This window comes from Ciona robusta, chromosome 1 (assembly GCF_009617815.1).
Source record: "Ciona robusta chromosome 1, ASM961781v2".
Lineage (NCBI taxonomy): Eukaryota > Metazoa > Chordata > Ascidiacea > Phlebobranchia > Cionidae > Ciona > Ciona robusta.
In genome coordinates this window covers 11,161,880-11,176,671 of record NC_143235.1, presented here as the reverse complement: position 1 = coordinate 11,176,671, position 14,792 = coordinate 11,161,880, and the positions used below count along the sequence as shown (strand labels likewise).

At 33.9% G+C, this 14,792-nt stretch overlaps 3 protein-coding genes across 4 annotated transcripts; 2 read left to right on the top strand and 1 right to left on the bottom strand.

The window, feature by feature from the left end:
* Positions 1-168: 168 nt before the first annotated feature.
* LOC149743137 (uncharacterized) lies at positions 169-4,088 on the top strand. The gene is made up of 2 exons (XM_089882860.1): positions 169-3,098; positions 3,447-4,088. Exons 1-2 carry the CDS (start codon positions 1,548-1,550, stop codon positions 3,468-3,470), a joined length of 1,575 nt encoding a protein of 524 aa, XP_089738986.1. The 5' UTR covers positions 169-1,547; the 3' UTR covers positions 3,471-4,088.
* A 714-nt stretch (positions 4,089-4,802) lies between these two features.
* Positions 4,803-7,730, top strand: LOC149743136 (uncharacterized). Its single transcript, XM_089883607.1, has 3 exons — positions 4,803-5,043; positions 6,865-7,013; positions 7,257-7,730. Exons 1-3 carry the CDS (start codon positions 4,925-4,927, stop codon positions 7,352-7,354), a joined length of 366 nt encoding a protein of 121 aa, XP_089739733.1. The 5' UTR covers positions 4,803-4,924; the 3' UTR covers positions 7,355-7,730.
* Positions 7,731-7,979: 249 nt separating this feature from the next.
* Positions 7,980-14,682, bottom strand: LOC149743135 (methyltransferase HEMK2-like). Of its 2 annotated transcripts, none has more exons than XM_089883326.1 (9): positions 14,526-14,682; positions 13,592-13,717; positions 13,165-13,251; positions 12,701-12,791; positions 12,189-12,373; positions 11,509-11,653; positions 9,752-9,832; positions 9,079-9,197; positions 7,980-8,741 (listed from the first exon to the last, which is right to left on the bottom strand). In XM_089883326.1, the coding sequence occupies exons 1-7, from the start codon at positions 14,576-14,578 to the stop codon at positions 9,767-9,769; spliced, it is 753 nt and encodes a 250-aa protein (XP_089739452.1). In that variant the 5' UTR covers positions 14,579-14,682; the 3' UTR covers positions 7,980-8,741; positions 9,079-9,197; positions 9,752-9,766. The 2 variants fall into 2 exon arrangements, with proteins under 2 accessions (XP_089739452.1, XP_089739460.1); XM_089883334.1 differs by lacking the exon at positions 14,526-14,682 and adding an exon at positions 13,894-14,000.
* Between the last annotated feature and the right edge of the window lie 110 nt (positions 14,683-14,792).

Below are 14,792 nucleotides of genomic sequence, written 5' to 3'. Positions count from 1 at the left end.
TCACGCATTATTTCACGTTAGTAGCCTACATACGAAAGCCACTGCTAAAACTGTACCACAACTAAAGTAATATAACAAGGTGAGGGAAGATGGAAAATCTTTAGCACATAATATCCAAATATCTTCCCCACCCTACTATATAATAGATAAAACTATTTACCCAACGTTCTGCTTTTAATCAGCAAGGCGCAATATTTCTAGAACTACGATCACTGCCTTTTTGATATAACCTTAACTAACGTGTGCTCACATTAGCCTACAAGAGATTTTCGTTTTGTTCTTTCAACAATAACATTTTACAATATTAAAGTTTTGTCAAAGATAATCCTTTTTCAAATTGTTGATAAAACCGTTATATATATATCCATAAATATCACTAAGATTCCAGAACACAACCCAACTTTCAGCGTCCACTTACACCCATACTGCGCATGCGCAAAGCGGTAGCGAGTTGGTCTTGTCTCTTAGTAACAGCAACAGCGACTGTTGTGCACAAATATGAATAATTGAAACTGATGCAGAGAAACCACTTACGGCGAGTTTTGTTTTGGTTTCTAGTGTCCATATGTTTCAATTATAATAAACAACAGAAGTCCTAATCTCATGATTATCTTCTTCTCAAATTTCGTAACTTGACATAAACTTCTCTGAGTACGGCAGACTTAAATATTTTTACTTGAATCTGAACTGTATTAGTTGAACTGTATTAAATGCAACGGTGTCGTAAGTAATATTCCAATACTAAACCATCTTTCCAAACCTGTGTTGTCATAAACTGAGACAAAACCTTTCCAGAATCGAAACGTTCCAGAATAATATACTCGAATGTGTTTCTTATTACGTCACAATACCTGCCGTTGCACTGTAACAATGACTTGGGGTCGCTTGAATGGCGTATATACCCTTTAATTTATGAGTCGCGGTTGGTTATTGTGTAATTTGGCCTCTCGTAAAATGATGAATAGACTGTGTGCGTCTAAGCCATAATAGTAACGGTGGTATTGTTTACTTTTGCGCAACGATTTCTTTGTATGAGTATATAGTTCGGATTGTTAAAAATGTAAAAGATACAATTGCTTTTTTGTTTTTTGAAAGACAGCTGCAGCTAATTGTGTAGTACAGCGTATTTATTATATCAATAGACAAGGTTTCAGGTTACGCTATTGTTTAAGTTGAATTGTGTTAATGTGTTCGTTTTACACTTACAGGGTGTGCTTACAAAGCTTTATTATTCGTCAAGTCACAACTAAAACGAGACAACTCGTTTTACACCGAATCGCGTTGAATCTATTTGGAATTCACGAAATATCTTTAAGACTTTCGCCAGATGTTTACTAATCGTTTCTGATATACTTGGTGAGACATAAAATTCGAAGTTAATTCTCCTCAGTCTTAAAACTGCTGCTACAGTTCGAAGCAGACGTGACGTAGTGACGTCATAGTGAATAGTTCGCTTGAGTAAGCATGGTGGTCTGCTGTAAGCCCAGCATTTGTTACGGACATTCGAGGTTCACAAGGCAGCGATAAACAAATGCCACACGCTAGCTATGGAGAGTGAACTTGAGCTAATTGAAAAGTTGAAAACTCTTTGCGACCAGAAAGGTGTAGAAAAGCAGCCACAAGAATCTGCTGTCATTTTGCATAAGCTCGGGAAAATATACAGACAGAAAAGCCCAGACATGCTGAGCCTAATAAGAAGCGCCGCTTTATTTGCTGGAGCTAAGCTTCGAAAACCAGCTAACCTGGATGAAGTTAACGATGATTTAAATGAGCTGTGCTTGCATCTACTTCAGTTATCAGACTGTAAAGATAAGAATGCGTCTTTAATGGATATTTCTGAAGAGGTGTCGCAGAAAATACAAAGCCTACGCAAGCAAACTGCCGTTGAATTACAAGCATTTTCTTGTATTGAAAGAATGGACACTAAATCTTCACAAATCTCCCTGGAGAGACAAAGAATATCTGCCGTTAGAAAACTGCTTGGTACAATCACTCAAGAATATGTTTCTATAATGAGATTTATTGCACAAAAAGTCTTAGATATAATTGGCGTGCCGCCTTATTCGACAAAGTTCGCTATAGTTGGATTGGGCTCCCTTGCAAGAGGGGAAATTACTCCATATTCAGATTTCGAACACGTCATAGTATTAAATGATGACGTCATCAAACGTGAGGGGTCAGAGACTGTCATTCAGTTTTTTAAGTGGTTCTCTGTACTGTTTCACGTTGTAATAATTGGGCTCTGTGAGACCATAATACCTTGCGTTGCTGTGCCCACGCTTAACAACTCGTCGAGTAAACATTCATGGTGGTTTTACGATGCAAAAACCCCGCGCGGTATTGCACTCGACGGGTTTTTACCTCACGCTTGTAAACTACCGATCGGTAGGCAGCAAGGTACCACACTTAAACCTTGGAAAACGGAACTGATCAAACCGGTGAGCGAAATGTTAAAATACTTGGAAATTGAACAAGATTTAAAGAACGGTTATAACCTTGCAGATGTGCTGTCGCGGCCATGTTTCATATTCGGCAGCAAAGACGTGTATGATAAGTATGCCCATAAAGCCGGTGAAATTAGAAGGCTTAATGACTTTAAAAACAACTTTAAGGATTTCGAACGAATTCTTGAACGAGATCTCAAGTATAATTCCACTGAAACCCACTTAAAAAATGCGATCTTTAGTGGGAAGTACGTCGTAAAACAGCTTGTGTATCAAGGCATCGTGCTATTCGTTGCCGGACTAGGGCGCATTTATGGCGTAGAGGGACTTTCCAGCTTTCAAATATTGGATGATCTCAATTCCCAAGGTGTACTGGACCACGAAACTATACATTGTCTGGAATATGCTGTGGCTGTCGCATGCCAGTTACGGTTGAAATTGTACAGCGATCAAGGCAAACAGAATGATTACATTACAGCGTTTGGTGGGCAATTGGTTTTTGAAAAGCTCATTTCTGCTATTGGTCTCTACAGTCTAACTGAATACTTCAACACAGCAATGACTTTGCAAAAGCAACTAAAAAATGATTTTCGCAAACCTGTGTCGATAAAACATTCCTCTGCACGCCTAACTAATGGAATGTTAATGCATAAGGTACACATCTGAATAATCTAGAATGATAAATATAGTAGGGCGGGGGAAGATGGGACACCTGTTCGTTCTATTTTCTTGTCTCATTTGAAAGTAAATAAAAGAAAATTCAAGGATATGAAACCGTCACCTCACGACTCTCATAAACCGTTGTTAATTGATTTAAACACTGTCAGAATATTTGGATATTATATGCTGAAGGTGTCCCATCTATCCCCACAGTACTATATGAATGCCACTTATTTTATCCTGGCAGGGCAACTTTAAAAGTGTTCTATTTTATGCGTGTCCGCTTACTAGTTAGCACATATGGAACTTTAAAAAAATATATTTGTTTAAATTGCATGTCAGTTTCAACGACCTTCAAGTGCTTGAGGTAAAACTTGGTGGGGGAAGATGGGACATCTTTTCAATCTATTTTCTCGTCAAATTTGTTAGTAAACGATGAACATTCAAAGAATTATAAAACCATATCTTCACGACTTCCGTAGACCGTTGTTAATTGTTTAAAACACGATTGGGATATTTGTAAATTATGTGTTAAAGGTGTCCCATCTTCCCCCACACTACAGTGTGTAATATATAAGTTGTTTTTCACTTTTAATGCAAAATACTAAAAAGACCGCACAATGAAATTGAAACAGCGGAATAAATTTCTTTTTGTATCCAATAATATCAACTGGTATTGCAAACAACTTGTTCTTTAGGCAAACATTTTTTTAGATAATCGACCGTTTTATTATTTATTATGCCGAATCAATATATATACCAAACTGCCTTAATTTTACACCTATACACATTATATGTACAAACCGTTCATTTTGGTGCCAAATCCAAAAACGTTAACATCCAAATGATTTCTCTGTAACACGTTTTTATTATTTTTTAACTTTTGTATTGAAGTAAATACATTTTTTTGTGAAAAAGTTGTCTTAAATGTCGTGATCGAAACTTTGGGGTAAATTTTACCCTCCAGTAAATTCCCAGACTTCCTTCGTTGTTATTTGTAGTGCGGAAATCCCCGATAGTTTCGATTGTTAAACTTTGTGGTTGAAGTGATTCGAGTATTGGTACGACGTTAAATGCGTAGGCGTGTGTCTATGAGATAAGTTATCTTGCATACAGAATATATTACTGCGTTATGGCATGTGTTAGTTTGGTTTGGGGAAGTGAAACCAGTAAACATTAGGTTATGAAAAGCTCCGAATGTAATATACTACTTAATTAGACACGACCATACTAATACATGAAGTAGGGGAAAATGGTACACCGTTTCATTCTATTTTCTCGTCCCACTTGGTAGTAAACAAGAACATTCGAAAAATATAAAATCGCCTCACGGCTTCCATAGACCGTTATTAGTTGTATTTAAAAAAACAATCAGGATATTTAGACATTGTGTGCTAAAGGTGTCCCGTCCTCCCCCCATTCTACTATATGTGTTATGCCATATCAGAAACACACACGTTGTACTTGCTCTTTATTGTATATTCAAAGTATATAGTTTGTTACGAGAGGGAGAAGTGGCTTGTTGGTATAACCTCGGTGGCCACGAAAATGAGTAACTATTATAACGATCCTGTTTCCCATTTAACATAAAAAAACACACCCATAATACACATTAGACCTTAACTCCAAATATAACTTGATTACGCCACCTGGGGTGTAGTTGTTTACGTCATTTAATAACAGCTTTGCTATACAGAAATACAGGTCCGCTTAGCCCCTGGCGTTTTAACGAAAGCGTCAATATTTCCCGTAGCTCATTCGCTTTGATCACTTTGCCAGAACGCATTCATCAAGCTTTACGTATATATTAGAATAATTAGATGGCTGAAATTAAATTATTGCTCGCAACTCTTTGCTGCGTGGTCTTGACTTCGTGTGCTGCTAGTAACTGTTCAGTGGCTTTTTACCCGATGACCGCTTGCTTAGATGATGGATCGAGGTAGAATAAGTATTTGTTGCTGTGTGCCTGAATATTGCTTTATTTGTTGAAAGTTAAGGGTAGATGGATTAGTCAATGTAAACATAAGGTTACATAATAAGTTTGAACGTTTGTCTATTTTATATACTTCGAGAATATATTTTGAGTATATATAGTAGGGTGGGGAGAGACGGGACACTTCAGTGGGGGAGACGGGACACTTTATCACACAATACCCAAATATCCTGATCGTGTTTTAAACAATAAAAAACAACGTATGAAAGTCGTGAGGATACGGTTTTATAAATCTTTAAATGTTTTTTTTGTTTACTACTAAAAATGACGAGAAAAATAGAACGAAAATGTGTTCCATATGTGGTCCCATCCTACTATACAATAACTAAACAGTATTGTAAATACAAAGAAATGCAGAAAATGTTTATAAAACACTAAAACCTAAATAAATGATCTTATACGTGGCATATTGAAGGCGTTTATGTTCGGGTTCTTGCGATTGATGTTGTGAGAAATCGACATAACGTTAAAACGCTTACGAAGAACCACTATCATAAACACAGTTATGTACACGAAGTTCCATGTCTTTGAAAGTGTATTATATGTTACAGGGCTTAGGTAAATACTTGATCAAGGCAAATTATTTACGTCGTGTAAATTCTAGTTTAAAGTCGGAGTTACGAAATAATTGTAAGTCAGTTGAGATACACAGACATAATCTGGGAATCGTTTACTTTAAAAACACTTTGCAAACTTTCATAGTTTGTTGAGGTTATGAAATTTATATAACTATATTTGTCAATTGTTCACTTGGCCGTTAGATTGTAAAATTGTGTTTGTAACCACACATGATGTTATTATAACGGCACAAAAGAAATTAAGCATACACAATATATTTTGTGTAAGTTTTTATTTTAAAATATTAACTTTTCGATTAGCACACAAAAAATATTACATAAAGCTTGCAGAGTAATATTGGTGAATTACTCAGAATGAAACTTTCTCAATACCTGACGTAATCCCGTCATCGTGGCTACGTCATTTTTTGATAGTTATATTTTATTTGTTACTAGTACTATAAAACCTTTGGTCCACGCTTCATGACTTTTTAAGTGAAAGGTATCAGATAATGTACATGCGAAGTATCATTACATTATAGCGTGTCGCCACTGTAAAGGGGTAGACACAATACTTTTTATTTAAACAATGAAAAACGTGGCAAAAAAGGAACAAAGCATGAAAAATACGCAAACAAAACATGGATCGAATCTGAACAAAATACATAAAAATAAAAATATTTTCTATCCGTAGGCATGCGAAAAACAGAAAAATACGTGAAAATGAAAACCTCGGGATATATAAATAAATAAAATGAAAAAATAAAAAAAATATTGTGTTAAAAAAATTCTCATGTTTCCGGTAGTTAATGGTAAGTACACAAAAAATGAAAATTCCTGTATAAAAAATTAGCACATAAAAATCTTTTGTTAAAAAAGCGGACCCCGTCTATCCCGAATCATTATATATTTTCTACTCGTGCTGTTAATAATTAAAATGTAAAATCAAGAGGCTACTGTTATATGGTTTTGTTAATATTCTTTATCACTACCAATTAGGACAAGACAATAGAAAAAACATGTACCATCTTACCCCATTCTACTATATGTACCACCAATATTATACAAAAAACCTTAGTCCCGCGTATGCTTTACAAAACTTTTACAACAGTTGCAACTTTTACAACACTTTGTTGCAAACATCTTATTGTAAAAAAATTGATAATGCTGAATTTGGCCAATTTAAAAAATTTCAACTTATAATTTCCAGGTCGGCGTACATTCAATTCGAGGATTGTGTTACAGAAAATAGCCGAGTTAGATTTGCGTGGGTCGACATAGTACCAGTATCGCATCGGAAACGACCAACTAACTCTGCTGACCATGGTTCTGTGAAATGGTCCGAAATATCAATACCACGTAAGTTTCTACGTCATCATATTTTTAAACTGTGTATAGAATGGCGGGGTAAGATGAGACATGTTTAATTTGATTTTTTACTGTTTCTTAATTAATAAGCAAAACACATTTACCGTACGTCACCGCATATCCTTACGAATTTAAAAATCCTTTGTTAAATGGTAAAACACGATCAGAAAATGCGGTATTTAGGTGCTAACACTGTTCCATTTTACCAGTAGTATAACTTATGTTTTCCACTAGGGTGGTTTCCAAGAGGCGGTCGATTGACTGTGTTTTACACAAAAGATGAGAATCGTATGGAAGGTATCCAGATGGTGGTACCGAGATGTCGTAACTGATTCTTTGGTACAAGTTATCCGTGATACTGATACGAAACATTCTCTTTGTAAAGAATAGTTCCAGTGTAAAGAACAGATCCGAAAAATAAGAGTACCGTATGGAGAATTAAGATAAACGCACCATTAGTGAAAAAACAACAAAGACGATCTGAATGCTTTGTATGCCTCGCTTCTATGAGTGTTAAAATAAGAATATTTAAAAGGCTAAGTTTTACATTGTAAATCGATTGTTGTTTATTGTTCAACTACGAATAATACATGTACTCGATTTTTGCAACATTTCATCTATGATTTGCGCACCAACTTACCTGTGTTTTTGGAAAATCATCGTCGTATGACATCACAATATTGTATAAAATAAAGTTTCAAAAAACGATTGAGGATTTATATTATATATAAGAAAAGAATGTTTTAATAAATGGGACTTATAAATCAATTTTAGTTATTACAATAGACAATCCCTAATAGTAAATTGCTTATTACTACTGCATCAATGTAAATGATGTCGTTTTAAAGCAGTGGTTCTTAAACTTTTTTTTATGCTTTTCCCTTTTAGCAGAGTTTCTATCAGATTTACCCCAATATGTAACATGGCGCTCATATATTAAAAAGCAAAAACAACAAATTACAATAATTATGTTTAATGCGAAAGAAGTGCTAGCTTTTAGCAACGATTTGTTCAATGTCTGGTAAAGTACTCCGATCGGCACATTTTTTCTGCCCCGTCAACTGATGTGGATTTTGATTGGTAGCTTATTGCCCTTTAAATACAAGGATAATTCACCTCCAATGGGTAAATTTACTCCAATTTAAAAAATACTATTTGTTCCAGCTGCCCTCCCTATAAAAAATTCCAGAAATAGAAGTTTCTTGAATCATCAACAACAACATTTACATTTTGTTTTTGGAAAAGTAAGTGAAGAAATTCCGTTTTTAAAATCGTGCTTGGTCTTATATTATGTGCTTAAAAAGTGCTTAGTTTTATTTTATTTAAAAGTCATTTTTTTCTCTGAAAATATGTTGTTTAAAAACTTTTACTTTACAAATTCAATATAATTGTTTTGTGGAAAGTTCATAAATTATAGATTTGAAAGTTAGTCTTATGTTAGTGAGGTATTCCTAATCGTCGCATTTGTCATGCAGATAATGCGGATTACATACATTACATAAGTTTTCATGTGAAACTGAAATACTAAAAAAAGAAACCTAATAAATATAAGTTCTTTTTATTTTTTTTCAGAAATTTTGTTCCAGTCTCTGCTGTTGTTTGAGATCAGCATCGAATGAGAGATGAGAGGATTAATAGATTCTAAAGATGGAGGAGACTTTGCTCCAGGAGGAAGAGGAGCTTTGTGTGATGTTGGAGTATAACGTCTGTCTATCGGACCTAGATGTAAAGATGTAGTTATAAAGATTTTATATGGGAAAAATGATCAATATTTGTTTTAAAATGTTTGTGATATGCTAATTTTTGAATTTTATGTGTTTTATCTAGTTAAAAAGTTGTCTATTTATATCAAGGTTTTTTAAACAAAATGACATAAACTCCTTAGGGTGGGCACGGGCCATGATTATTTTCTTGCTTTTTTCTGTACCGAAAACACGTTTACAACACAATCAAGTGTTTAAGATTAAAAAAATTAATTAAAAAACATATATTTCACATTAAAATAAAGTTTCTTTATGCTTTACTGAAAATTTATGAAAAAAATGAGTAAACTTACCTTGGCTATCTGGAAAATTCAAACCATATGTTGTTTCGAATCGATTCCAAGGCCCAACTTGAACAGGTTCAATTTCATCCATTGTGGGAAACGATAAGTCATATTTTATGTTGGAAATCCTGAATCATATTTTGATGAATTGGTAAGTACAGGGAAGGCAACAATGGCTGAAAACTAAGGGCGATTGTACAAAATTTAAAGAAAATTAAAAAAGGTCAAATTTTTAATCTTGCCTAGGCATTTCTCTAGGAAAAGTTTGAATAGCTTACAGCACAATTACATTATAAAAAACACCTGTAGCATTACATACAGGCAGCTTTTGTGATATACTTGAAGTAACACAACGGACGGGCATAAGATTTGTTCACCCACAAAGTTACACAGGTAACTCCTAAGCAGGTGTGTGAAATAGAACAAACAGGAAAAAGGTTATAATGACTGCCGTTGCCCGCCACACAAATCAGTTACACTCTTTCATCCATTAAATCATTAATAATTTTTTATGGTTTAATTAAAAGTTGTGCGGTAAACCTAAATAAAAGGTCGCCCATCCATTACCAATATCGCCTATCTTTAAGAAAATGACAGACATTAAAATCTGGCACCCTGGGGTGTTGTTACGCTGCACGATCTTACCCGCTAGAATAGAAACAATATAATTAAAACAACTCACGGTTTACTTGGGTCATCAGGATGAATTCTTCCCACTTGACAAACATAAAGACCCGGAGTTGTCTGTCCTGTTATTGGTGCTCTGTGATGTAATGATTCATTTTACATTTTCAACTATAAATATTGCCTGTTTTCGTTCACAGGGAAAAGACAGTCGTATAACATGGGTGTTCTGTTTCATACACTTAGTGCCAGCTTACCAGTTACCAAGTATGTTGCTTTGTGGGTGATTGCTTATTTATTAATTTTTGTCTGTCTGGTAATTTGAACCCTTATCAGTGACCACTAGGTTAAAACTATCTGAATTAAATTTTGCTTCAAACTATTATGCAGTATTGCAGTCACAAAGTGAAAAATAAATATGTAGTAGAAATAGGTGTTGGGTAAATATATTTCGAATACCAAGTTGCAAAATCAAAGAATTTTTCAATAGAACCTTAGTTAGCCTGCATATCTTTGTTATATATACGGTTATAATTTAATAAACTAGTGAACAAAATTACTAAATATAGAAGTTTTTATTACAACCTCATTCTCCCAACATCATTAACAGTAAATTGAGGATGTCTGTTTGTGAATTCCCTCAGTTTAATAGCATCAGCAATACCAGCCATTATTACACAATTTATTTAAACTAGAATTCTAATAAACTACATACAACCAAAAATAAATTCCTTTTAGAAAGTCAACGCGTAATAAATTTCAATATTTTTTAATCTGGTTAATTTCGCAAACTATAACAAAAACATTTTACCAACTAAAGCACTTTAATTTAAACTGCAAAAATAAATCATTTAAAAAAAATTTAAATGCAGTTTTTTTTCTTTAATTTTAAACCTGGCTTTCAAGTACATTTAAAGATCTATCCCTTTACACCTGATTAAATCACCTATTTTAGTTTTAATCAATCTGTCACAAAAATCAATCATACACAGTCATATTCAAACAATCTAAGTATATGAAACTCAAATTATACCAACCACAAGTTGTATTTACAGAGCCAACAAACACACCAGTTTAAATGGCCAGCATACACAATGGGTTACAAGTCAATAATAATTAAACCTTACACTGATGGGTGTTCATCATAATCAAACCATTGTGTTGTAACATTACCCTATTGTTATGTCACTGATACATCAATGAAGAAACAGTGAGAAGGTCGTTTCAACAATGGATCATTGTTTTATCATAAAAGAATTCTGCCGCTGTTGTTGCCAAGCAAAATATAAGAACTGATATTGTATGATATAATTAATCTAAATTTAATTGAAACCGCGTTTTGTCTGGAGTGCAGCAACACCTCCTTAGATCTTTATTATGTGAAAAAATAGTTTTAGTAAAATATAAAAGACTTCTATTGTTTTAATACCTTATCTATGTTGTTTAATATTTATTTGGAAGTTTAACGTTCTTGACCTTTAATGTCTATTAGAAATACAGTGTTGCTTGTTTGTAGTGCGGAGAGACTAGTATATGTTTTTAATGTGTAGGTAAAGCTTGAGTTGTTTCAAATGTGTTGTCAATGCTTTACATTTCTAACATTTATTGACCATTGCATTTTTTCAAAAAAGATTTTATTTTTACTAATCCCTGGGTTAAAAAAAATTTTAAAAATATATATCGTCAGAATTTAGCTGTTTGGGTAAAAATCACTACTCAAAATCAAGAACAATTCTATTTTATAATGTGAAAACATCTACACTAGTATTCCAATAAATATTCAGGGCCCAGGGGTCAAGGTAAAGTAGTTTTTACCTTTCGGGTAAATTTCAATATCATTAAAAACTCTGGTCCAGATCTTCTAGTCATAACAACATCACATAGAAATCCCATATTTGAAAACAATGCCTTGATCTCATCTGGTTTATTCTCCTTGATCACAACCAAGTACAACACGCCCCTAAACATAGAAAACTTTGTTTCAAGAGCGTGTATAGTTATTTTGTTGTATATGGGTGAGGCCATGCAGTATATAACACACCAAGGCACATGTATGAAGATTTGGCCCATTATCCCTAAAAAGTATATATATGTGGGAAAAATGAAGCAAGAAGTTGTTTTTAAATTAGCAATGTTGCTGTTCTTAAAATATGAAGTTTATAAATATTATTACTATTAGATTGGCCAAATAATTTGGCTAGTAATTTAGAAAAAAACAACACTTTTGTTTAATCAGAACTTTAAAAAAAACAGTTTATACACAATGTTCATAAATGTTGTTCTGATGCCTAAGTCTAATCCTTATACTAATGATTAAGCCTTACATAGGCTACTGTTACAACCATTGAGCTACAGCTTCTATTGCTACCGTTAAACTTAAACACAACAAAAATATTTAGATTACAGTTTTAAATAAAAAATTATTTAAACATTTTTCCAAAAGGTGGATCAGAAATTTATTTTTTCTCTAGGAATATTCTTTTAAAAATTCTTACTTGTCAGATAACAAAGTTGGAACAAGTTGAAAAAATTTTTCCATTACTTCCCTTCCATGCATTCCACCTGCCCACGAAGCAGTGATGCCAGATCCTTTTATTTCATCCGATGGAGTGACCACATATGGGGGGTTGAAAATCAGAAGGTCAACACTGTTCTTCAGTTTCGGCAACAAACCACTGACCTGAGTTGCAAAGGTTTATTTTTGTAAATATTATATAATAACACAGCGAAAAATTAGGCTGGGAAAAACCATATTTTGGTGCAATGTATTTTGTTGGTGGGAATAGAAAACACATTAATTAAGATGAGTTAACAACTTAACATTAAATAATTTTAAAACAGGTTATTTGCTGGGCATCATAGGATTGTAAAACAGGTGTAAACTTTACTGACAATAAAGGTGCTCCAATTTACACTCACATGCAAATAAGGATAAAAATCAAATGATTAAAAAAATCAGTTAAAAAAAAGACAAAAACTTGAAAATTAAAAAATTATAAAGACTAACCAAATCTGTAACAACTACATTCACATTTGCTTTGTTCACTTTAAATGTTTCGTTTGAACATAAAGCAGCTCTGTGGTTGCGATCTGTACAACTGGTAAAGGACACTTAATTAGTAAGCAAAGGCATACGTTTTTTTGTTTAATGTATTATTAATGTAATAAATTAATAAAACTAGTAAACTGCTACTCTAAATTGAAATTAATCCTGTAACTCTTGCTTTTAACTTTTTGATTGGTCATTTACAGACATATCTTGTATTCCGCGAGGTGGTGCTCTCTAAATGTAAAATTACAAGAGGGTTTCGTACGTGAAAATACATGTCCCTTGATATGCTCGATAATCTAATTACTACTCTAGTTGACATTGGTCCTAAAGGAGCTGACATGATCATATAGGCACAATACTGCCCTCTGGCTACCATTAAAAAAATGGTTCCTTCTACTTAATGTATTACTTTAACTCACAAATATAGAGCAGAGTTTCCCAATATCTTTGAAACAAAAGCTGAAACAACACCAGATCCAGAACCAACTTCAACAGTAATGGTTGGTCTGTGGAAGGAAACAATTTTTTGAATAAATTTAAATAATTTGTCCTTACATGACAAGGCAAACAAAGTGAGGAATGTCCTACCATGGGAAAGCAATGGAATAACTTGCATAGCAACCACAGCATAACATTAGTGTAATATTTCATACTCTTTGATTCCGCTTCTCACATATATGTGAATTTGTGGGTGATTGTTTATAGTGCCTGGTTTGTTATAATATAATGTTAATTTGAACAACTCATTAGGGACTACAGATATGTTGTAGAGCGAGATGGATAACATAACCATTAGTTATACTGTAGGCTTTTTTTATGTTGTAGTTATAACTTGAAGTAACTTACCTTACAGACTCCAAAAAGCTTTTCTCCTTTTCCAATGCGTCAAGCAATAAAAATGTATCTTCTGCGGGTTCATATACGTCTTTATAGTCAGAAACATGGGTATAATCGGGCGTGGGAATTTCCATCCTAACATAAAAAAAACAAATTAAAATACTCTGTTTTATGTACTTAATTAAAGACACATTTCTTATACAACCCATGAACCCAACAGTAACCGAGAAAAAAACGAAATAAGAACAAAACTTTCTATTTCATTTCAATATTATTTTAAATGAAATGCAGCAGGGAAATTAGCAACATACGGTGAACTGTCTAGCCTTTGATCAAGAGTTTCCACTTTTCTTATTTCGTACACGTTTTAAAATATAATCTCCCCCTACTGGGATTCCCCTACCTAAAGTATAATAGACACACAAGAGAGCGTAGTTTAGAGGCAATAACAAGGTAAAACTCGCTGGCCCCAATAAAGTTTTCTTTCACGTGAGATTTTTTTTATAAACTACAAAAAGATTAAAGTTAATGGGTTATATCTCTGGTTACATTATGTATATGTGCGCATTTTAGCCGTGCGCAACTTAACGTCTGCGAACTGCGATGCATATTTCGTTTTTTAAGACGCTAATTGATTAGGCAACAATTTATTTGTTATATATATTTAAAGTAATCTGCATCATAAAACAGGAAGATGCTAGATAGATATATTTAAGATAGGAAGTTTTCTCATTACGCCGCACAGTTTGATACATCCGTAATTCAACAGCTAAATATCGACAACTTGGGCATCAGGTAACCATAACCAGAGTCGGACTCTGACCATAACCATTCTACTGTTAAAGAGTTGCACCGGCCATTTATCTTTAGCAAAACTTTTAACATATGTCAAAATATTTACCATATGCGGAGCGAAGAGCTGAAACAACATTTCTAAACTTACCGACTACGTAGCCGACGTCGGCCACCGCTCGCACGATCTGTGTGGGCAAACATCGCCTGCGCCGAACGGTTTCGTTTGGATATGTAGAAACGGGGACTGGATTTCTTACCGGGATGCAAGTGCGGAGCAGCTGTTCAAGATGAATGAACTTGCTTAATCCTCGCATGGCCGAAAACAATAGTCGGTGTTCATACAACTCGCGCCAGCTTACGAGTTGCCTATAGTTTGTTGCTTTGTGGGTGATTATTTTTTTGCAGGCCATGTATT

Bases quoted from the DNA above. Each gene is read 5' to 3' on its own strand.
- LOC149743135 (XM_089883326.1), bottom strand. From the start codon at position 14,578: ATGTTTGCCCACACAGATCGTGCGAGCGGTGGCCGACGTCGGCTACGT. The intron at 12,374-12,700 runs GTTAGTCTTTAT...TTTGCAACTCAG, and splicing joins ATGTAGTTGTTACAGATTTG to GTCAGTGGTTTGTTGCCGAA. The intron at 9,833-11,508 runs GTAAAAACTACT...ATTACATCACAG, and splicing joins TATTGAAATTTACCCGAAAG to AGCACCAATAACAGGACAGA.
- LOC149743137 (XM_089882860.1), top strand. From the start codon at position 1,548: ATGGAGAGTGAACTTGAGCTAATTGAAAAGTTGAAAACTCTTTGCGAC. The intron at 3,099-3,446 runs GTACACATCTGA...ATTGCATGTCAG, and splicing joins ATGGAATGTTAATGCATAAG to TTTCAACGACCTTCAAGTGC.
- LOC149743136 (XM_089883607.1), top strand. From the start codon at position 4,925: ATGGCTGAAATTAAATTATTGCTCGCAACTCTTTGCTGCGTGGTCTTG. The intron at 5,044-6,864 runs GTAGAATAAGTA...TATAATTTCCAG, and splicing joins TGCTTAGATGATGGATCGAG to GTCGGCGTACATTCAATTCG. The intron at 7,014-7,256 runs GTAAGTTTCTAC...GTTTTCCACTAG, and splicing joins GTCCGAAATATCAATACCAC to GGTGGTTTCCAAGAGGCGGT.